The 23,115-nt window shown below is 52.5% G+C and overlaps 1 protein-coding gene across 4 annotated transcripts in view; it reads right to left on the bottom strand.

The window, feature by feature from the left end:
* SHISA6 (shisa family member 6) overlaps positions 1–16,515 on the bottom strand; it is a 242,875-nt gene extending 226,360 nt beyond the window's left edge. For all 4 annotated transcript variants that reach the window (XM_030862348.2, XM_060290650.1, XM_060290651.1 and 1 more), the window contains exon 1: positions 15,872–16,515. In XM_030862348.2, the coding sequence (XP_030718208.2) occupies positions 15,872–16,515 (644 nt within the window). The remainder of the gene's footprint in view (positions 1–15,871) is intronic.
* Between the last annotated feature and the right edge of the window lie 6,600 nt (positions 16,516–23,115).

Here is a 23,115-nt window from a genome sequence, read left to right as displayed (position 1 = left end):
CAGGCAGACAGAGCCAGAGAGAAAATGGGACACAGAGAAACTCAGAGAAAGAATGAGATTCAGAAGGTGAGAGACAGGGAGATGGGATCAGAGAGAGACCTTCCCAGGGAAAGAGCATCTGGGGGTGAGAGACAGAGACGGGCCAGTGAGGAGTGAGGCTGGTTCCCAGCCAAGGGCAGCCCTGCGCCCCGTGCCCACTACAGAGGTCTAATTTAAGACCCTGAAGAATCTGGTTCTTTGTCCTGCTCATCCCAATCCCCCAATCTCCCCCTCCCCCAGAGCCACTTTGCTGCAATATCTGGATATAGGAAACAAAGGAATGCTTTTTGCCTGAATTATCTACCTAATTGCCTTGGTTCGCTGCACATGGACTCCTTGGCTTTCGTGGGTGTGTGGCGAGCAGGGGAGAGTTAATTAATTGGGCAGCAAATCTGAACAGGGGAAACAGTCATTCTGATCACTCAAGCCAGGAAATTTCTGCGTTCTTCAGGACTCGTTGCTTGTATATTAACCATCTGCAAAACTGAGATCCCATCTTACATATGGATAGCACTGAACACATTCTAAGGGCTTTACCTGCCTTGTCCGGCGTGGCGGCCATGCTAAACCTGGGACCTTTGCAGCTACGGTTACCCCAATTTTAAACACTTAACTGAGGCTCAGACTAATTCTAGGATGAGAACGTGATGGAACCGAAATTTCAACCCAGGGCTTCTGGCTGGAGCCCTGATGTCCCTCTGCTCAGTGGGACTGCCTTTTATATACATCTCACTTTCCTAGGGACTGTCAGCTTGAATGAGTCCTCCCAGTCTCTCCAGCTGGGTCTGCTAATTTAGCAAATGCCAGTTAATATTAGGGTGTGGAGAAACAATTAGTCAATGAGTTGTTCAGGTCAAGACCAATTACTTATTCACTTAACACCTTGGTTAATGTTGTCAGTGGTCCCAAGGAATGAAAGTGTGTTTGAATTTCCCCAAGTGTTGAGTTATTGCAATTCCTGTAGGGACCAAGCCTGGTCAACATTTCGATGTGTTGCCCCCTGTATTCAAGATATGAAATCTTTCTTAAAATGGCAAATGATTCCCTTAACATGAGAAAAATAAACAGAACCTTGGTTATAACTTTGCTTCATAGTCTTGCCAGCTTGGGAAATTAAGGGCTATAATTTATTGAGCCATTACTATGTGCCAGACAGAGTGCTCAACTCTTTTACGCATTATCTTATATAATCCTCAAAATGATCCTATACAGTAGGTGCTATCAGTAGCCATATTTTGCTGATGAGAAAACTAAGACTTTGAGAAGTCAGATATCTTGTCTGAGGTCACAGAGCTGGTAAGCGGTAAATCCAGATTTCAAACATAAGTAGCCTCTGTTACACTACAGAGGCTGACTTTATACCACTGAATTTTCCGTTCACCCATTTGTCCACCCATCCATCCATCCATCCATCCATCCATCTATCCAACACCCCATCCATCCATCCATCCATCCATCCATCCATCCATCCATCCATCTTTCCTTCCAATCCTCCATCCACTTAATCACATTTATTTTTTCACCGACTGTGTTCCTGCAGTGGTCTCTGAACAGGAGATATAGAGCGTGTTCAATCTTTAGTAGAAAAATCTACCCAGACAGAACTCAGTGGTCACCCAACTGCCCATTTCTATTCACCTTAGTGAGTCATGACCATCAACAGCTATGAAAGTTTTTACACTGTCTTAGCGGGCAACCTTCTATCAAATGAAATTCTGAGTAGAACGCCAATATACTTCTTTAGACTCCTGCTGTGCATGAGGCCAGAATAAGAGCCAGAGCCCTACTCTACCAAGTTCTTACCCTCCATTCAGCAGTCCCTGGACTTCACGGAGCTTCCAAGTTTGAAAACAAACGTGGCCAAAGAGTGTCAGATAAAAACTTGGAATTGTTTTTTCCCGATCTTCACTCACGGAGCAGGGGGTAAAACTTCAGTTCCCCCCAAATGAAGTGGGGAAGCTAGGAACCCTAGTTTATTGATAAGTCTTTTTGAGCTCAATTAACATGCTGTCCATGAAGACACCATGAATATCTCTGCTCACTGAAGTGGAACGAATGGAAACCAGCCTTCTGCCTCTGCCACGTCTCTGGATCTGAGAGCCACATAGATGCCACGGAAGGGAGGAAATCAGTTCAGCTGGTGTTCGGTAAGTTTTTCCGTGCCAAGAGCAAGGCAACCTGCAGAGTTAAGACCCCCTAGTCAGGACCTTTCTCTTTTCGGGAGCAGTAGGAACAAATTTATGCTGTTGGATGGGTATGAGAGAAGGCCGAACAGATGAACTATTCCACGAATGAACTATTCTGCTTAATGTTTTTGTTCCTAAGGACTAATGAGAACACTCTTGTTTTTGAAGAATTTTCTAATAGCATTCCTGCCTAATTAAGTAGCATATACTGAATATAATTACTTTAAAAAAAAAAAAAGCAAAGTTCTTCCATGAGAGGGCCACCAATCTAAACTTTAGTTCTCTTCACAGAGAAAACTCCATAAAATATAGACAATCTAGGAAATGGAATCCTATAAAAACTGGAGAATGAACCACGGAAGATTCTGATAGCTACTTCTGTGGTACTTCTCCCAGAAGTAGAGTGTAGACGTTCTACTCCGGTTAAATAAACTATTCTGGTTATGTGAGTCCCGGATGACTGAGCTTTTCCTCGACTCTGCCACTCCGGGAACAGCTAGAGCCCTCTACCCTCAGCCTCATCCTTATCTACTGGGCAGTCGGGGTGCCTTTATTCTCTGAAACACGCACTCCGGACAATTGAAGTGAATATATTTTTAATAAACACGGACCGAGGAGAATGGCTTAATTTAGTTCTCCTTTTTTCTGGTTCTCTCAAAGTCCACTTGAAAAACACAGCTGCCGGCTTTGTGTGTGCACAAGACCGCTCTCCGCACACACAGAGGCTCCGAATGGACGGGGAGAATCTCCTTTGTTGTGATAACAATGTTTGTGCATCTGCACCCAGCCGTTCTGCAGGTCTGAGTTGTCCCCGGCACAATCGGAATTCATCACGGCCAATAAACACAGCCGAACTTAGCAAGGGAAAGCTCGGCCTGCCTGCTTTGTTTTCCAGGCCAGCAAGACAAGTCACTGCATCCCAATGAGCGCCTGACCTGGAGCTGTCCCTCGATGACGAGCCACAGCTAGGTACAGGGTCGACGTGCCTCCCCCGGGACCCCAGTTCATCCCTAACGGCATCTCCTCCACACACGCCATCCCTCGCCTCATGAATCATGTGAAAATTTACCCGGGCCTGGGAAATTCGGCAGCATCTACACCAAGCCTAGACTTCTTCAGAGATATGTGGACTGTTGGAGCCTGAATCAAAGATCTGGACGTGTCAAGGTCAGCTACCGTTTGGACCTGGGAGAACAAAACTGCTACCAAGACTTGTTAGCAGGGTCGCTTGGGCAGCCAGGTGATAGATGAGTTAATACATGCACCTACGGCTGCTCTTACTGTTGCTACCCTTGGTGTCATTTTCCTGACTTGCTATAAACACAGACGTGAATCTACAGGAGACGCAGAATGAAGGCGGTATCGCCCACTGGCTAAACGCAGGGATTCTGGAGCCAGAGCACCTGAGTCAGAATTCCGGCCACTCAGGATACTGGTGATCTTTAGGCAGCTCCTAAGTGCCCTGTGGTTCTGTGACCTTGTTGAAAAAAATAAGGCCAAAATAATAAGGCCAAAAATAACGTCTACCTCTTAGGGTTATCATGAGGACTAAATGAGTTCATATTTGTAGAGCACTTAGAACAGAGCCTGGCACCTCGTAAGCACTAAACATGTGATTAATACATCAATCCAAATACAGCCTCCCCGTGTCTAGGGGCTCAGCCAACAGAACCACAACGAAAGTCCATGTGTACAGGTGCAAGAGGGGCGTCTTCGCGGGCTGACTCAGCAATGCCAGATGGCAAAACTCCTGGTGTGGCGGGGGAGCCACATGGCACGGCTGTGGCTACGGGTCATCCTGGAAGGGACCACCTACATCCCATACTTTCCACTCAGGCCTAAGGTCAGAAATGCATCTGCTCACACACCAGCTTTTGCTAAACCCTGCAACCCTCTGCAAGCCAAGTGCAAAGAGAGTGTCTATTTGTTTTCTTCCTGCGAGGCCATCACAAATCGTGCTTCCGCGACCAGGCAAGGAAACTTCGAGATAAAAACCAAAGGGATTCACATCATGGGCAAAACGAATCAGGATCCTGTTGGGGTATTAAAAGGGCAAATGGGTCAAATGGGCCGGGGCAGCATTTTCTGCAAAAGACTCAGTTATTTTTTTTCTTCCTTCTCCCTACCTCCCTTTTTCCTTCTTTTCTTTCTTCAATTTTTTTTTCTTCCTTCTATAAAAAAAATTATAAACATCATTGTCATTTCCAAGTTCAAGTACCTTACCATCAATGCCACTATTGAAAGGGTGGGGTACACAAGGGTGGGGTTGCCCTCATGCCAGGGAAGTCAATATTGGCTTCCCATGAGAATTAACTGGAATTGCGTCCTAACAATAGAATGGACCACCTCCAGGGGGAGGGGGAGCCCCAGCTCTAGATGCAGCTGGTGCGCCCAGCAGGAGAGGCATGAAAGCACCTCATCAGCCCCTTTCACCCAAGACAGTCTACGAGTTTAAGATGCTAGAGACAAGCATTCCCGTGAGGCCACGTGAAGACAGCTTTCTTATGTGAACGGAATGTTGGAGGAAAATGCATTTTCTTCTACACCACAGGGCTGTTGCGTCTGAAAGGACAGACTGCGTTCCTGAATTTCCCAGGTGTGCGGGAGATCAGAATGGGCCGGAGATGAACACACCTCCACAACTCGATAGCCCTCAACCCACAGCAGGGCCAACAGGCCAGAGGGGGCCGAGGGGCCCACCCAAGGTCATGGGCACAGGAAGTGACAGAAGTTGCCGTTAGCCTGCCTATCTCAGGAAGTGCTCTAAGGCAGGGAAAGATGGATGACGGCCTCCAAGAGTGAGGGAAAGGGGGCTTTGCTAGGGGTCCCTCAAGAGCCTCAAAAGCAGGCAAAGCAAGGGAGGTCCGTGTCCTCTTCCATAAGGGTGCATCTAGGCACATCCTATCTTGTCCTACCGTGGTGTTGGGACAGCGATGCAGGAACAGGCAATAGGGAAAGAATGGAGGGAGGAAAGACAGAGATCTCTGTCCTCTTATCCCCCAGAGACAGGGCCGACTGTGCTAGGTCTGCTTTCGGGACCCTAACCTCTTGTGCCCATCTGGTCACCCTGTGGCAGGATGGAATGAGGGGCGCCCTGGGCGGTGGCATCGTCCGTCACAGAATTCTCAAAGCCAAACGCGAGAGAGTTTCTGGATTCTAGAAATTCGGGGAAATACAAAGAAAGAAACAAGAAGAAGGGAAATAAGCAGTGGCCCCCAGAGGGAATTCGAGAGGGAATTCGAAGCAGCCTTACAGGCAAGTATCACCAATGCAGCAGAAACGGGGGCAGGCTAATCCCAGTCAATAAAACAGACAAGGAAATCGTAAAATGCTTTAAAGGAAATGCATTTTTACTGCTTCCTGGGCCACCGCAGGATTACAAACTAGGCTAAAAAAAAACATTGATCTTTGGAGAGCTACTTTATCGAACAGATAAGAATGATTTGTAATTAGCATGCCAATTGTCTGCAGAAGAGCCTGCTTGAAAACAGTCCGTCTTTCTGCCTGGCGGATGCACCCTGCACAATCTCTGCAGTCTTGTCTGAGCTATTAATCTGTTCATCACAGCTTTTTATCAGAGGGAGAAAAGAAAAGCAACTTTGCCGAGGTCCAATTTGGATAAATTTTGAATTAGCAGAGTCTGAACTGATGCAGCTTAATGAAGTTACAGCAGGACAAGTTCAAGAAGGAGAAAGGGAGGGAGCCGGGAAAGGAAAAAAAGTCAACAGAAGAGGAATCACAAGAAGGACAGATGGAGAAAGCAGCAGCGGTGGACAAATACACCGAAAGGAACAAAAAGAAACATTTTAATGATGTGACTGAAGAGAGAGACAGAGAAGCCACAGATCCTCCGCTAAAAGCCAGGTTCTCTTCGCAAATGCTCAGAGAGGGTAAGAAGCTGGCAGCTGCGGACCTGAGAACAGAAAAGCTGCGTGATTTCTCATAGCACGAAGAGCCTTCGCAGCCACCGGGATAGCATTCTTGGCAAAGCTCAGGCAAATTTCTCAGGATGCAGTAAAAAGTCAGAGGGGGTCCAAGAGGGAGGCTGGAAACCAGATTCTTCCGAAAGGTCTGGAGCAGTCTCAGCACTTGGGCTGGGCCTCCTGCCTGGTCATTTCAGGAGGTGGGTTAACACGAGCCCGCCCTCAGCTGCCCAGACATCGGGGTGACTGAGGCCAGAGTCCCTACTAATAGGATCCGAGGCTGATCCGACAGCTGGAGGAGAAAAGCTCTCCTGGCAACAATTTCTTTGCTTATTAGGGGGTCAGCCCCCTCCGTGCCCCTGGATGACGGCAGGCGTCTGTATCCCAGGACCTCAGAAGCGGGGGGATGGATGGATTCTGGACACACTCCTGCGCCTCCTTGCTCCGGCACGCGTTCTCAGGGTTCAAATCCCTCCCCGCTGGAGCAGCAGGATGGAAGGAAGAGGGGAGAGTTGCCTGTCTGGGTGTGAAGCATCCTTCCCAGAAGAGGACATTTGGCTAAGGGAACTGAGACTCTGTCCAGAGGACAGATGTCCTAAGTAATGAGACTTTAATGCCGGAGCTAATGGGAACAGTACACGAGACCACAGGCCAAAAAAGCGAGGAAGAACGGGAGTGTTCGTGAAGCCTGCAGAAAGCAGCGACTCCTCTCCCAAACACTAGGGAACAGGGCCAAGCTCGTAGCCACCCAGCGCCCGGCTGGAACCCAGCCTCCACAGGTCCCGAGATGGGGGCAGCGGCTCTGGACAAGTAGGACCAAGGGTTCTCCTGCCCCTCCGACCAGGGTGGGGCTGAAAACAATGCTCAGGACCTCCACACTCCCACACCCACCTCGATCCGATGGTCAGGGACCCCTGCACTGGAGCTGCAGACCCCAGGGTGTGAGCCCCGCCAGGGACCACCACCGTGGCCGTGACCACACGTGACCACCGCCACCAGCCGCAACAGCTGGAGCTGGAGAGCAAAACCCAGGGCTCCTTCCCTTTCACAGGCTTTTCAAGACAGAGGGCTTCAGGGCCCGAGAAGCAGAGAAACGCGGGGAAAGATTGAGGAATGAGGAGGCAGGGTGCGGAGCATTAAGACCAGACGGCAAAGAGCAGAAGTGGGGCAGAGAAGCAGGAGTGAGCTGGCCGGAATCCTGGGTCTTGCGCGCCCTGTGCTTGAGGTTATAAATGGGGCAGGGAGGGGAGCTGTGATAAACGGGGCTGTTGTAAGCCATCCGTCTCTCCATAATTAAAACTGGGAATGGCCCGAGGTCCATCTCCTCGCCCCCAAATCACTTCTTTTCTCTAGTGCCCCGTTACTCTCAGGAGCCAGGACTCCCGCAGAATTGCCCTGGGGTCCCTGCAATACTGTAAAGGTTTGCCGGCGGGCGGGGAGTTGTTTTAAGGGTTTTTTTTCAATTAAAACCCAGGTGGTTTGGTTCGTTTGTTTTTATTCTTTACGCCCTCTCTGTATTGTCTTCACAGCCCTCCACCAACCTAATCCGTTCTTGAAGAGGAGCCCTTTCACTGCCCTGGGCGCCTCCGTGCCCTGCGTGCAACGCAGGTGAGGCCACCAGCCCGGCACTGAGGTACCCTGGCCTGTAGGTCACTCACCCTCCAGTCCCTTACAGCGATAACGCGTCCCAGGGCACGAGCGTGTGGGTCTCTGCTTTCTCAAGCAGTCTGAGTATCACTGACCCGTTTACATTCAGGAAGGGGAGAGCCAACTGCCTTGTCGGCCCCCAAAGAAGATAAGAGACCAACCACGGACTAGCTGTGTGACCCTGGGCAAGTTACTAAGCCTCTCTGAGTTGATTTTGTCATGTGTTAAATGGCCACCAGACCCAGGGTGGTGGAAGGATGCAGTGGGATAACGCAGGATGCCGGGTACAGAGGGAGCCCCGGAGAAGGGGGGCTCTTTGGAGTGTTTCCTGTTCCCCGCCCTGCTTCACCTATGTGACCCTGAGTCCTCATCTGACTGAGATCTCAGGTCCTCAACACCAGCTTCCTGGAGTGATGGGTGACGGCGCCCTGTAAGCTCCCGGGAGACAGAGTTTCCCCCTTCCTGACGCCTGAGCAGAGGAGGCGGGTGCCCAGCCGCAGAGCAGGACTCCTCCCAGAGTGCTCGAGAGTGACTCTTAGGGGGCGGGCAGGGTCACAGGCTCTGCCCCAGCCCCTCGCCACCCACTAACTCTTACTGGGAAGAAGGAATCCCGCCCCAGCTACAGCAGCACAGCCGCTGCTTCCCCAGAACCAAAGTGGAATAACAATTGGCCACAACTGCTGCACCTGGTGGCCCCTTGTCACCAGCCCTTAAACTCAGCCTGCCCCACCCTCGCTCCATTTCTGTGATCAACCTCGTGGAATGAACACACTTCTGGGGGGTCTGGGGAGGCGCAGGAAATACACATCAGGACTCTAGTGGCAACGCTCACTGGAAACCCCATCTTCCTGTGCTTGTAAACGCTTCTGCCTCGTCGATGGCTCTGTGGCCCAAGTGGTGACCTCGTCTGGATGCCAAACTGCAGAGGGGCTGGCATTCGGGTGGAGAGGAGGGAGGGCAGGGCACAGCCGGCACCTGGCTCTGACCCCAAGCCTGGCTGCACGCATCCCAAAGAAATCGGGTCCCTTTACCCTCAGAATCAAATTAAGAATCCAAGTTGCATTTCTCATGCAGAAATGTGGGACCATTTTTTAACCCTTTCTGGACAGTAATTTGAGCCATTTTCTGCATATTGAACCCCCTTCTCTCCCCCTCTCTCCCAGCTCCTCCGCTGTCTGCCCAGACACATGGAGAGAGCATGAAGCTGATTTTCTTAAGGTCGGTAATTATCCTTCAGTGAGGGGAGGGGCTCCTTCCTAGTGGTCCTCACGCGCACGGGGCTCTGATGCCGGGCTGCCGTTCAATACCGGGACGCCTCCTCCGGGCACCTGCCTTTGGAGGCAGCTGACACGGCCCCTGGGCCAGCAGGTCTCCTTACCGGAGGCACCCTTCATTTCTGATCAATAACCAGCCAAACACCTATTTCATCCATCGGCCTCCGCCCCATGACATCGCTGCTTACAAGAATCACATCTACCCTAGGAGGATAAAAATACGCTACCGTCATGAAAAGTCAAAATAGCATGCATGGGCTCTGAGAGCACTTGCGAGAGAGGAACCGTGGCAATATTTCCCCGAGAAGAATCAGCGTGTGGCCTCCCAAAGTGACTGCTCAGAAGGGTGACACATTAGGATAGGTTCTTTCCAAGGAGGACTTGGGCGCAATGCAGGCAAAAGCCCCGAACTGCATGCCACAGACGTTAATTTCTCATAATGATGGGACCCAAATGTCCAGCTTCATTAGCCATCCTCCCCAAAGCTTCTCTGAAGCCCTCACCTTGCATTCACCCTGGCCCTGCGGTCTCTCAGCCCAGAGCTGAGAAAGGGCGGGACAAGGCACCAGTTAATGTACCTCTGTGGGTCACAGAGCTGTCTTATACGTAGGGAGCCATCCCGGAGGACAAAGCTGAAATCACTCCCTCTCAGGACCACGGGATGCCTGGGGGGAGCTCTGGTCTCCGGTTGGTCGGACCAGGTCGCACCTGGTCGGTTTCAGCATCCCCGCCCATCTCTGGGACAGACAGAAAGCATTCACAGCCCGTCTTTTTCATTACAGGTTTCTGCCCATAGTTTTATCCAGTGACCCATTGCTCTGGTTCACAACTCTTTGGCTTGTGCTATATTTTCCTTCTTCAAATGGGCTGCATTACTCAAATCTTATGAAAAGATAATAATAATAAACTTAGAGCAGGGTATTGCCCTTTACAAAGGAATTCGGAGAAACTGTCAAGGACCAGGGAAGATGAACGGAAATCATTCTAGTGGATGGAAAAATTGAAGGAGAAAAAATGTAGGGAAGCAAGAGAAGGCAGAAGGCTGGCACTCACATCTCTAAATATCTGAAAGTTATTTGTACATAAAGTAAAACAGAATAGATTTCCACTGGGCAAGAAGACGAGGCTGTGGCCCAGGATACCCGCACACCGGCTTCTATAGTTCAAGATCCCTGAGGACCCTTGGCATCGTCACCTGGCCTCCCCCGGCTTCAGCTGCTTGGCTTACAAAATCAGAGAGTTAAGTTCAACGACCTGCCCACAATAAAAATTCTATGGTTCTGTAATGCATGACTAAATAATAGAAAGCACTACTCTGCCTTTTCAGAACATTCTGGTTTTACTTCTAGAGATAAAAAAAAAAAAGAAGACGAGGTTAGCAATCTGTCCTGAATGGGTGTAAAATAAGCCTGCTCAAGGCCAAGGGTCTGAGACCCTCGGAAGGGTTGCTGGTAAACCCCCCGGCCAACCCCTCTTCCCCGTCTGCAACATTCAGGAACGAAGATGCTGGAAGTGGGGGGTCAACAATGTGACTCGGGGAAAAATAACAGGTAGGGGTTTCCTAAGGTAGAGAAAAGAGGCGAAAAAAATCACAGCAGACAGTATTTTTAAAATGAACTTCACCTAGGCCCTCATACAGTCCGTCAGAGCTCCCTCCCCTGCCACCCATCTGAGATGGTCTATACGCAAGGGAGTTCAAACCACAGTACTGTGGCTCCACAGGATATATACTGTCAAGGGATGTACCGAGAATTGTCAGACAAAATGCACTTGAATTCACCCTAATGTCAAACAGACTGTGCAGGACTTTGGTGGTGGTGGTGGGGGCGGGTGGCAGAGAAGGCCAGTGGTGACACCCAGCAGCCAGGGATTGGGTGTAACTTCTAACACGCAGTGGGGACTCTGGCTGACAACGGCGACGAGCCAGAGAGCGAAGACCTCAGGGCCATCCTGGCAGGCCCCGGAAAATCCGGCAGGGGCGCTGGGAGGATGAAGCTTCTTTCTGCGTAGTTCCCTTCTCTTCTGGATCCCAGGGTACGTCTGTCTGGGATCACCTCTTTCGGTCAGCTCACTTTTTCAGCTCCACATCACGACTTCCTGCACAACTGATCTGAAATCGACTGCACGCTCACTTGATCTCTCATTAAAACAGGTTGGAAACAGTGCGCTGGACTTTTTCTCCTCCTGTGTTGTGGCAGCCAAGAGAACTGTGGGTCAAGTCTTAGTAACTCAGCAGCAGATTCCTCTGAACGAATGTGCTCTGGCCGTGGGACAGGGTTGTGGGCAGGGAAAAGGGACCGACGTGCATGCCTTCTGGGGCTGGGGGGAGGTGGGAGAGGCCAGGAAGACAGCAAGCAATGTTCCAGGGAGGGCTGTCCAAGGGCGGGGCTTTTTGCATGGCTGACCTGCTCCATGGAGAATGAACTCTGCTTTGCCTCGTGGGTCAAAGGTAACATACACTCGACAGGCTTACATTTTATAATCTGAACTGTTCCTTGCCCACAGCGGGTGGGCAGGGCTCATCTGTTGAATGAATACATATGCACGTAGCTGCAGGGGTCAGGAGGAAGCCAAGCACAGATCTGGGCAATGCCACCCACCTCTCTCACCTGATTACCTTCCTCCCTTTACTATTTTTGTTTCTTTCTGTCTTCCTGGTATCCTTCCCCGAACCCCTTCCTCCATAAGCCTTCTTAAATTCTTCCACAATTTCACTGCGTTCCCTTTGTGCATTTTTTTTTTTCTTACTCAAAGAAAATGGAAAACATGCAAGGCTAAGACCTTCGGTCCAAGGCAAGACGCTTTCTTTTTCTTTCCCAACAACTGCTATCTTTGAAGTTAAAAAAAAAAAAAAAAAACAAGTTGACTCTCAGTTTAGATCAATTCATTACAGTGAGCCCAACGTGCTTGAAAAAATGGAGTGTTTGGCGTGATTTGACAATTCATTGCCCAGAAACCTAGGAAGAGAGCTCACTAAATCAGCCAGCAGAGGGGTCCCGCTATTGCAATTATGTGGTCTGTGAGGACAAAACAGAGCTCTTGGGGTTTGTAATTAATTTCTGGAGGAAGAGAAGGTAGGACACAGTGTTCCCTTGATGCTTCTAGAAACAAGCAGAGGAACCCGAAGATGAAGGTCCCTTTTGATGGCTACCAGGGTCGCCTCCTAACATGCTTCCTTTTCCCTTACAACATCGGTCAGCCAGGTTTTTCATTCCTCAGCCCTGAGTACTTCTCCACACCAATCCCCACCTTAAATTCCTCCATCCTTCATCCCTGTGCAGGCAGTGGGAGGACCCCGGGCACCTCTGGCCCCACCAACTGCACCTACGGCATCCTAGTAGCTTCCTGACTTATCTGTTGATTAGCCATCTTTTTAAAAGGCCACACGGTTCCTCGCTCAGAATGATTCTCATCTCCAAGACTCTGACCAATGAACACAGGGCGAGGAGGAAGGAACGGGTTGGAATGTGGGACGGCTGGTTTGGAGCCCAATGTCAACAGGGAGCCCGCCTCTGAGGCCGTGTCCTGGGCAGGCCCCTGCCCTTGCAGGCCATGGCAGCCCCTCACTGAAGAGGCAGCCCCAGGGAAGCACCGCAGAAGCCACTCGGGAAACACTGAGACGGGCGGACGCCTGCGGGCCGGCAGCTTGAGCCTCAGCCCGGGCAGGTGGGAAGAAGGGCTAGGTGAGGCCGAGATGCTGGTGGGAAATGGGGTTCTGGGCGGGAAAGGTGGGCACCCGACGTCCAGGGCTCTCCAGATCCAGAACTCGGCTCCACCTCTTCCCCCTCCCTGAAGTCCAGCTGAGAGTCTGTGCTCACGTGCTCTGGCGTGAGAGGCGACGATTGCCCCACAGACACGGCGGGGGGGGGGGGGCGGGGGGGGACTTCTCACACAGACGGCAAGGTCTAATCACTTCTGGAAAAGGCTAAATCTTCCTCCCTGTGGGGGCTGGAGAGGGAAGAAGAAAGCCCGCCCTAAGGGGGACAGAGGAGGCAGATGGCTCGTCCTAAGGCAGCATCTTCCTTTTCACCCTTCTAACACTCCCACAAACATCCCTCCCGCTCAGCCCCTTTGCCCAACCACCATCTTCGCAGAGGCTCACATGCTGCAATCAGTAAAATGATCTTTGCCTTTCCAGAAAGGAAATGCCTTTGCTGAACTATTTCAAGGAGTACGGAACCGAGCACACATCCCACCTCTTCTGTGGACCTCTGAAGAGTATACACTCCTTCTCCTTCACTTTCCCCAGGGAGGACCCATTATGGTGTGAATATCTGTCTCCTTCTCCATCGTTCTCTCCTTTTCCCGACCCCAGGTCCCCAACAAGGCAATCTGGACCCCAAACTCCCTGCAACAGCAAGCAACGACCTCTGAGGCATGAGCAAAGTGGGAGCGTGGTGATACCACTCATGCACACCTGGGAGTCGGGGGGCTGCTCGTGCAAATGTGCACACGCACCCCGACACGCCCGGGAAGGGAGAGGCTGGGGTGGGATGCCGCTGTGCCTGAGTTATCCAGGATGGAAAGATGTTTCCCCGACCTGCCCAAGGTCATTCAGGGAGTGTCCCAGATGGATCGCTCGTGCTGTCCTCTCTCCCACGCCACTCCCAAACACGAAGACAGGCTCCGTCCCCTACCTAACAAGCATCAACATGATGGCTTCCCAAGCACTGAACAGGCGAGACTGCAGCTGCTGGAAGAGGTGCTGTGAACTGAATAAAATCAGGAGGTGAATTTGCGGGAGAAGCAGCCCACATTTACATAATGGTCTGAGGGCTGAGACGCATCGCCCTTCCCTCGGCTGCCTCTCTTTCCCAACCTCGGCGAGAAACTGCCCCCACGGCATCACCACTGAGGCGCACACCTGAACACACACTAGTCACCCTAGTTTGGAGTGGGTTGGGGAGTCAGCATGGTGGGGGGACAGTGACATCTCCAAGGTCAAAGCCCGTAGAACGCAGGCCAACGCCAGCATCGAAAGGCCATCAAGCATCCTCCCAGGTGATGATGAATAAATTCAGTAGGAGGTGGAGGGCAGGGCAGGGGGCAGGTCTCCCCAAGGGTGCAGAGGAGAACGGCTCGGGGAAGAGAGAAACCCAAAGAAAGCTTCGTGGGAATCCACTGGCAGGAGGTGTGATGAGAGACTAGAAGCATAGAAGAAGGGGAAGGAGAACAACCAAGGGGACCAGAGGCAGAGGCCGAGGCAGAAGAACCAGGCACATCTGCTTCAGGAAGGGGAGCCAAGAGAGGGAATTCTTTGCCAGACAAAGCCCAAAGGAGGGAGCGTCTTGTCCTGATCTTGCTGTCTCCATCCCACCGACCCTCTGCTTTTAAGAGCCAGCACTGACCACAGACCATGTGCCACGATTCTTCCATCATTTTCCAGGACCAACCAGCCACAGACTTACTTACTTCAGGGTTAACGAGAGAGGCTGAGAAACCCATCTCCTCTCAGAAGCACCCGATCCCAACACCTGAGTTTGTCAACATGAAAAGTACCCACACTTTTTGGATTTGACTCAAAATCCGCCAGAGAGTATCATCTTTTCTCAACACCCACAGTATCCGGGGGGGGGGAAAGAAATCACACCCAGAAATTTCTATCTGCCTTTCTCTCTCTTCAACAAGGTACAGGTGACTAATGTCCGCAGCAGCGGGGGAAGGTTTTCAGGTCGAAAGGATAACAGGCAGAGTGCGGAGATGAGCTACAGCTGTAGGGCTTGGGTGCCGGCCTGCCGGGCAAACTCAGAGAAACTGGTCTGGGCGGTGTGGGGTGGTCCCGATTACTAGGGCAGTGCCCACACCATGTGCCAGGGATGGAGGCATGTCCCGGGGCAGGGTTTGTTCCTTGAAAGACTGTTGAACCACGTCCAGCCATTCATCAGCGCGAGGGGACTGGAAGCAGAGCTGAGTTTGCACCCACTGGGCACATCATTAACAGAGTTGTAAAGAGAAGCTGGTTTCCCGTTCCCAAGGGGCGCTCAGGGAGCTGGAGGGCGGGGTGGGAGGGAGGCAGTCAGGGTGGAACCCTGCACAACCGTATTTCAAGCTCTTGGCATAAGTTTCGGTGGGAGGCAGCTCCCATTGCCTCCCTATGGAAACAGTGAAAGATGCCCACCGGGCTGAACACAGCAAGAAGTGTTAACTCAGAGAGTTCTGCCCACAGGGTTTAAAAGAACAAGTCCTCCAGTCTCAGCGGGAAAGCGAAGCATCCCACTCAGCAGGATGCAATGAATAGACACCATATGCCCTTGGTCAAGATGGAATGGTTAGATCTGCATTCCTTCTCACCCCAGGAGGCTTCTTTTCCATATCACCCGCATCTCCAACACACGGGAACACCCAGTTCACTCTTTTCAGTAAGGTTCCAACAGCGTTCAATCTCCTACATCCAAGATGATGCTCTGGTTTGACTCAGAAAACCGAATGCAGTAAGAGCCTGCACCGAGGCGCCCACCTGCCTTGAAAACTACACCCTGGACCCCTACCCAGGCTTACGGAATGTGTACAGTTCTTAGACTCAAACTCACGGACTCCACCACTCCCTACTCTGCCCTGCAAATCCCCCTACCAACCAAAGCATGCGCTCCCGGTTCTGAGGAAATGGAGAAGAGGGAACAGAGGCTCCGATTCATTGCTTGTCAAAGAGGCAAGGGGTGCTCAGTTGACTTAAAAGAGTCGAGAGAGAGACAGAGACACGGAGACCCAGGGAGAGGGGGGGATGCCAAGAGGACAGGGAAGCCTGGAAAGAGGGGTGAGGCCGCCGGGAGTCTGGGGGCAGGCCCCGGGCGGCCGCGCTCACCTGTGGATGTTCATCTCCCGAGGAGGGCGGTGGGCCTTGTCGTACGAGACCTTGGCGAAGACGCCGGCCACGATGACGAAGGCGATCACCCCGCAGGTGATGTAGACGGTGAAGTTGGTCTTGTCCTTCTCCGGGTCGTACTTGTTCTCGGGCCCTGGCGACACCACCTTGGTGCTGGGCGTCTGCACCCACACCGGACTCTGGTAGTTGGTGCACTGGCGCTGGTCCAGCTTCTCGTGGCGCTTCTTGCAGCAGAAGCGGTAGTAGCAGGTGCCGCAGCAGTACAGGTAGCCGCTCTCGCTGTTGTTGCACTCGAACTCCTTGTCGTACTGGCCGCTCACGTCGTAGTAGCCCCAGCACGTCTCGTAGGTGACGGGCGCGCTGGCCGCCGCCGCCACCGCCGCCGCGGGCTGCCCCCGCCGGCTCCCCGCCTCCGGGCCACCGGGCGCCCGGACGGTGCCGTTCAGCTCGCGGCCGCCCCGGGCCAGGGCGCCTCCGGGCCGCCGGCCCCCGACGGCCGCGGCGCCGGCGCTCAGGGTCCGGTTGGCGGCGCGGCCGCGGGCGCCCCAGGCGCCGGGCAGCAGGTCCAGGGGCTGCAGCGAGAGCAGCGGCAGCAGCAGCAGCAGGAGGCGCCGCAGCGCCATGGCGGGGCCGGGCGGGAGGGCGCGGGGAGGCTTCCGCGGCAGGCCGCTCCCCGTGCCGGCCGGGCTCCGAGGGGGCCGCGCGGGCCGGGCTGGCGGCGCGGGGCGGTCAGCGGCGCCGGGGCGATGGCGCCATCGAGGCGCGTGGGGCGGCGGCGGCGGCGGCGGCGCGCGGTGCGCACGGACCAGCCCGGCGCGGGCGGCCGGGACTCAGGCTGCGCGCCGGCTCCGCGCTCCCCACGCGGGCTCGGCGCGCCTCCCGGGCAGCCCCATCCCCCGCCGGCGGTGGCGGCGGCCCCGCGCGCGGCTCGGCTCAGGCGGGACCCGAAGCGCGGCTCCCGGCGGCGGCTGCGGCGTGGTCCCGTCCGGGCGGGTCCTGCGGGACAAGACGGGGAGCTGGTCACGGGGTGGGGCGACTGGGAGGCGGGCGGCGGGAGGGGAGGGAGCGCGCAGCCCTCGAGGAGCGAGGCTGGGGCCGGGAGGGGCGCGGAGCCCGCTCCCGAGACGGGGCCCCGAGGCCCCGGGCGCACGGGCCGCCCGCTCCCCGGCCGCCAGCCCCGCGGCGCGCCCGCGCCGCCGCCGCCGCCAGCTCCCCGGGACGGAGCGGGCGGCGCCTGGGGTCGGGCGGCGAGCTGGGGAGCGCGCGGCGCCCGACCTCACTCACTCACCATGCCCGGCTGCGACTGCAGAGGCGGCGGCGCGGCGACCGGAGCGAGCGGCCAAGCCGGGAGCCGCCTGCACGAGTGCCGGAGAGTGTGCGAGAGGAGCGAGGGAGACACCCGCACACGCGGGAGCGCCGCGCGGGGAGGGGCCGGCCGGGGCCGGCGGGGGCGGGGAGGCGAGCGGAGGGGGGCGCCGCTCACCGCCGCCCACGTCTCCACACCCGGGGGAGGGGAGGCTCCTCTTCGCCGCTCCCCGCTCGCGGCGCCCGCAGCTAGCTCCGCGTCACCAAAGCCCAGGATACCGGTTCATCAACGCGGCCAACAGGGGCCCGGGAGCCGGCCCTTGGCGGGGCCAGGCCCCCCTGCCCGGGCCCGGTCCAGCCCTCGCGGCCGCTCCCGCCCCACCCCAGTCCGTGCGTGCGCGGCCCGAGCGAGAGTTGGGGTGTCTGCGAGCCTTTGCCTCTCCCTAGTGGCGACGCTCGCAGCAGAGGGAAGCGGTCAGGCCCATTGCTACAGGTTCCTAAACTGAGACCAGGGGTCAAGTCGCTCCTCTGAAGTTACTGGGCTACCAGCGAGCAGGGCCTGCGCGCTCCTCCTCTTGGGCACTCTGCTGCGCACCCAGCACACAGGCAGCCCCAGCGCGGGAGAGCACCTCATTGCCTCTTTCCGGGGACTTTCCCCAGAGTGTTCGGGAAGAGTTAGGGAAGCTCTCCTAGCCTCTGAGCCTCAGCTCTGAAATTCCTCCGCTTTAGCTGATGGGGGCGGGGGCGGGGTGGGGAGGGGGAAAAGGGGCGTTCCTGCGTGCTTACTGCTTGGGTCTGGGAAAGGAGGCCTGAGTCTAACTTTCAAAGCCATGAGGCCACCCAAGGGGGAGTTACAATCCTCATCTTTGACCTGAGGGGGTGGAGCTGGGGGCAGGAAAATGAGAACAAAAAGCGACGTCCAAAATTCTGCCAACAGTCCTGGCCCTTTGAGCAAGTGCCCAGGTACTGAGGTTGAAGGCAGGGGACAGTTCATCAGGGTGTGGGCAGTAGAGATTGTCCCCAGAGCTGTCCATTCAGTCTCACGTGTGACCCAAATCAAGGATCCCCCATGCAGGAGTGGCAGAACGCCTCTTCTCAGAATCCGGAATGGATCAATTGGAGCTGAAACCCAGATTCCAAGGCCCCTGAGGGAGATCTCGATCCTAGGATGGGAGGTTCACAGACTCCCCTGGCAGCTCCCCACTTGCTTCTATCTCTCCATTTCCTGCCTCTTCCCCTGCACCCTCTCCCACTCCCCCAATTCTCTCTACTCAGCTGCCACCCTCTTCTTCATGAGTCTGTTCAACAAGCATTTATTTTAGTTAGTGCCTACTCTCCACCCAGCACTGTGCTAAGTGCTGAGATAAAAGCTAAATAAGACAGTCCCTTTCCTCAAGGAAGGGGAGCTTGTAAACCACTGGGGAGGCAGACAACAAATGATGAACTTATCCATGGTTATGTCCCATGACAAAGGTGGGCACCGAGTGTGCTCTGAGAGGCACCCAGATGACAGGCACCCAACCTAGCCCGGGAGGGGAAAGGTGGAATCGAAGGCAGTTTTCTCAACGAGATAAGGAGCAGAATCTCGAAGTTAATACAGCAAACAAGAGGGGACGGACACTCCCAGCAGAGGGAGCATCATTCACAAAATCCAGAAGACAGGAGGCAGTGGGGTGTGCGAGCTGGGGAGACAGCAGCTGAGCATAAACTTGGAGGGAGTCTTCCAAATAAAGCTGGCAGAAGAGGGCTGTATCCCCTGCCAAAGAACTTGAATTTATTCTGCAGCTGATGGAGAACTATTGGTGGGTTTTACTCAAAGGGAAGTCAGTCAGATTTACATGTTCACTGGATCTCTAAGTCAACTGGAGTAAGGAACACTGGATGGGAGAAGAGAGATATGGAAGCCTTTCGGATAATCCAGGTAAAAGAAGATGAAGGGGTGAAGTAGGTTTCTGGTAGTTGGTGGTCAAAGGGCAGGTTCAGGACAGCATTCGTGATGGTCACGTGGAAATGCCTTTTAGAGCTCTAAGTGGTGCAATTCAGCACAAGCGTTAAGCTCAGGACAGCAGATAAAAGTATATATCGTAACACACACACATACATTTGGGAATCATAAGTACAAATTTTTTACCTTCAGACTATGTGCAATTTTAAAGCCAATCCCTTCCTTTTCTCTTCCCTGAGCTTTCACCTCCCCATCATTATTCCAAAATTGGGAGCTTCCTAGCAATGGGTAGAAACGTGCCTTCTTTGCGTGGGGCTCTAACAGAATTTGATCGGTGGCACTAAGTAAGGGAAATTGCTTTGGTTCCTCAGACCACCCTCACAAATATGTTCTGAACCTCTGTGCTCATAGATGGTAGCATCAACAAACTCACAGAAAATAGTAGATCTCAGAATTGAACAGGATGTTAGGGGTTATCTATTCTAACTCTTATTGAATGCAAAACACTATACATCTTATTGACACTTTGCCCTTTGTAGTTGACCAGGCTGGTTGCCCACCACCATTCATTCCCCTACTTTCTCCTTCTAGTTTCAGTACCTGAATTGTTGACAGTATGGAAGCATCTTTCTGTTGCAGATGTGACTTATTAAAAAGTGCCTAAGAATCATCTTTTTCAACACCTATATATACAACTTCAGAGCGCTCGTAGGCTCAGGAGACAGTGACCCAATCCCTGGCTCTAGAAGACGGATCCCAATTGCACTGAGCCAATCATAATAATCCCATTGCCCTTGCCAGATTAGTTAAGAATGGATATGTGATCCAGCTCTGGCCAATGCTAAGTGCGGGAACTGTTGGGAGATTCTGGGGAAATTTTCCTTGCTCTTCTTTTTTAAGTGTTGTTTCCGTGGAGGTTATGACCATGGGGGGCTGAGGGGGTGAGGCAGGGGGGACAGAAACCAGTCATTAGTTGAAATTGATATTCAGTTTGATAGTCATCAGTGCTGCACAAGAACTATCTCTGCCCTTCCAGGCAGACTGTACAATTGCAATTCCTGGCCCATTAGTGAGCAGGAGGGGAGAGTGACTTAGTACTACTGGTCAAAAATCCTGAGCAAAAATGGTGCATGTCATTTCTGAACCAGAGCATCCAGTTGCCGCTTTAAGACATGGGAGAGCTCTCGTTTTCTCCTGCCATGGTGACCAGCGATGCTCCAGGTGGGAGTGGCTTTGTCAGCCTGGAAGCGATGTCAGTGAGGAGGCCCCACCATGGACACGTAGCCTGAGTAAAACTGAACTCTTCTTAAAGCCACTGGGATTGGGTCTATTATTGCAGCGTATCTTAACCCATCCTGACTGATACACTGAGGATGACAGAAGGAACATCATGAAGCCATTCAGGGAACTTTGCCCTAGGCTCTCACAACTCCGATCTTCCAATAACGTAAGAGAATTAAGTTTCTTATGTCAAAGCCTCTTTGAATCCAGAGCTTTTCTTACGTGCAGCCAAAGGCATCCTATGGATATAGCATGTATTTTCTGTCTCCATTCTGACTTAGGGTTTCCACCTAGCTATGGTAGACAGATGATGGCCACTCCTTTTCACAAGGGGTGGCGTCTGTCTGTCTTCCCTTTGAGGCTAGGCCAGCCTTTCGACTTGCTTTGCCTGATGGCACGTGGCAGAAGTGATGCCCAGCCAGTCTGAGTCTAGCCATTAAGAGGCCTGGCGCCGTCTTCCTTTGCATTCTTGAGATCGAGCTGCCATGTAAGAGGCGTGGGCTGCCTGTTATACTCTGTGAGGAGGAGTGAGACCACCACGACATGGAGAAAGACCCTGGGAGACAAGATGCCACCTTTGGCATTTGATTCCCAGTTGAGCTCCCAGCGGAACGCAGCAAAGGATGGGACCCAAGTGAAGCCAGAAGAGGAATCATCCATCTCGGCCCCGGACAACCCACCGAATCATGAGAAGTGACAGACTGATGGTGTTGTAGGTGTTTGAAACCATTAAGTACTGTGATGGTTTACTACAACACAACAGACAGCTAAGTCCATCCACAGATCACAGCACGGACGCTGAACAGAAATGTATTAGGTGCAACTTCCAGCCACTAGATGTCCGAAGCTATTTTTTCATGAGCTGCTGTATGAATTTGCTAGGGCTGCCATCACAAAGTACCACACACCAGGTGGCTTGCAGAATAGAAAATGATTGTCTCGCAATTCTGGAAGCTGGAAGTCTGAAATCAAGGTGTTGGCAGGGTTGATTCCTTCTGAGTACAGGATCTTTTCTAAGTGTCTCTCCTTGGCTTGTAGATGGCTGTCATTATGTACACATGATGTTCTACTTGTATGCATGTTGGTCTCCATGTTCCCCTCTTTTTATAAGGACATGAGTCATATTGGATTAGGGCCCACTCTGATCACTTCATTTTAATTTTATTACCTCTTTCTCCAAATAAGGTCACATTCTGAGGCCCTGGAGGTGAGGACTTTAGCATATGAATTTGGGGGGTGGGAGAGGGGAGGCACAATTCAACCCATACACCTACTGCATGGAAGGGTGATGTGCTCTGTACAAAACATGATGAAAACGTGTGCAGATGAAGAAGAAAGGAAGAGAGGTCACGTTTGCCATCTTTTATTAGAGAATTGCAGTTTAGGTCACACTGGAAATGAGTAACTCTTTTTTTATACCCTTTTCAAGACTGAAGCAATTGCTCAAGAGAAAGAAAAGAGATTCCAAATAGGCAGCACAGGAAAGGGACTGCCTTCCCCTGGCATTCCCCACCTAGAGATGGAGTTAAGGAAGTTTGCATCCCGTCTAATTAGAACTCTAGAATTGTGGCATTTCAGAATTTGCAAGAATTCATATCCTCTAGACACTTTCTTCTAAGCAGACCTCTGGTTAGCCAGACAAGTGAGGGCAAAAATGACCTCAAATTATCCCTGTGCCTAGCCTGGCCCAAGGTTAACTCACTTCTGCATTCACTTATTCATTCTTTATCATTTATTCTACCAATTAGCCCTTCAATAAATATTTAATGAGCACCCACTATGTGCTAGTCCAAAATACAAACAAATAAATTATGCTTTCTGACTTGAAATCTGGAATCCTACATAGGGCCTCATAGAAGTGCCTTCCCTCTACCACATACCAGATGTGATCGACTAAATGTGTCCCCCCAGAATTCATATGTTGAAGCTCTAACACCATCCCCATGCCGTGTGAGGACACAGCAGGAAGGCAGCTGTCTGCAACCCAAGGAGAGAGCCCTCACCAGGCACCAACTCTGCTGGCACCTTGATTTGGATCTCCACTCTCCCGAAAGGGGAGAAATAAATTCCTGTTGTTTCAGCCGCCCAGTTTTCGGTATCTTGTCATGGCAGCTGGAGCTAGGACACCAGAGATTGAGAGGCAAAAATAAAAAGGTTTGAGAAGACTTCAGAAATGTTTTTCCCCCGAGCTGAGTGTCCAGCAGTTCCCTAGGACACAGACTCTTTTAGTTAGGTCGTGAGCTACACTACCAGGAGGATGCCTTAGCAGATTCAAAGCACCTTGGAGACATGCTGGAAACACAATTGAAGAGTCTAATGTGTGGGCCACATGTGAGCTCAACATCTTAACAGCTTCTTGAGAAGCTCTCCTTAAGGGGCTGCTTTCCTACTGTGATCATCTAGGGCTATCAAATGTGGTTTTCTCCACGTTTGTTGTGACATTATTAGCAAAGACAGGTGAAGATGCATGCACTTTTATACTTTTAAGCCCAAGACGTAGAACCCTACTGTTAGAATTGGTCTAGCTATTGTGACTGTCTTAAGAATAAGGTCACATTACAACACTAAATGATTGAGAGTTTGGGGCTTTCCCCCCTTTTAATGTAGGTAAAGCTCTTCTGTATCCCCAAGCATGTACTGAGTCACAGAGTAGCTCATTTTAGCTGTGTGTTTCCTGGGTAAACTTGTACCG

Source organism: Globicephala melas, chromosome 20 (assembly GCF_963455315.2).
Source record: "Globicephala melas chromosome 20, mGloMel1.2, whole genome shotgun sequence".
In the NCBI taxonomy this organism is placed as follows: domain Eukaryota; kingdom Metazoa; phylum Chordata; class Mammalia; order Artiodactyla; family Delphinidae; genus Globicephala; species Globicephala melas.
The sequence above is the reverse complement of the archived record's forward strand: the minus strand, read 5'-3'. Positions and strand labels throughout refer to the sequence as shown.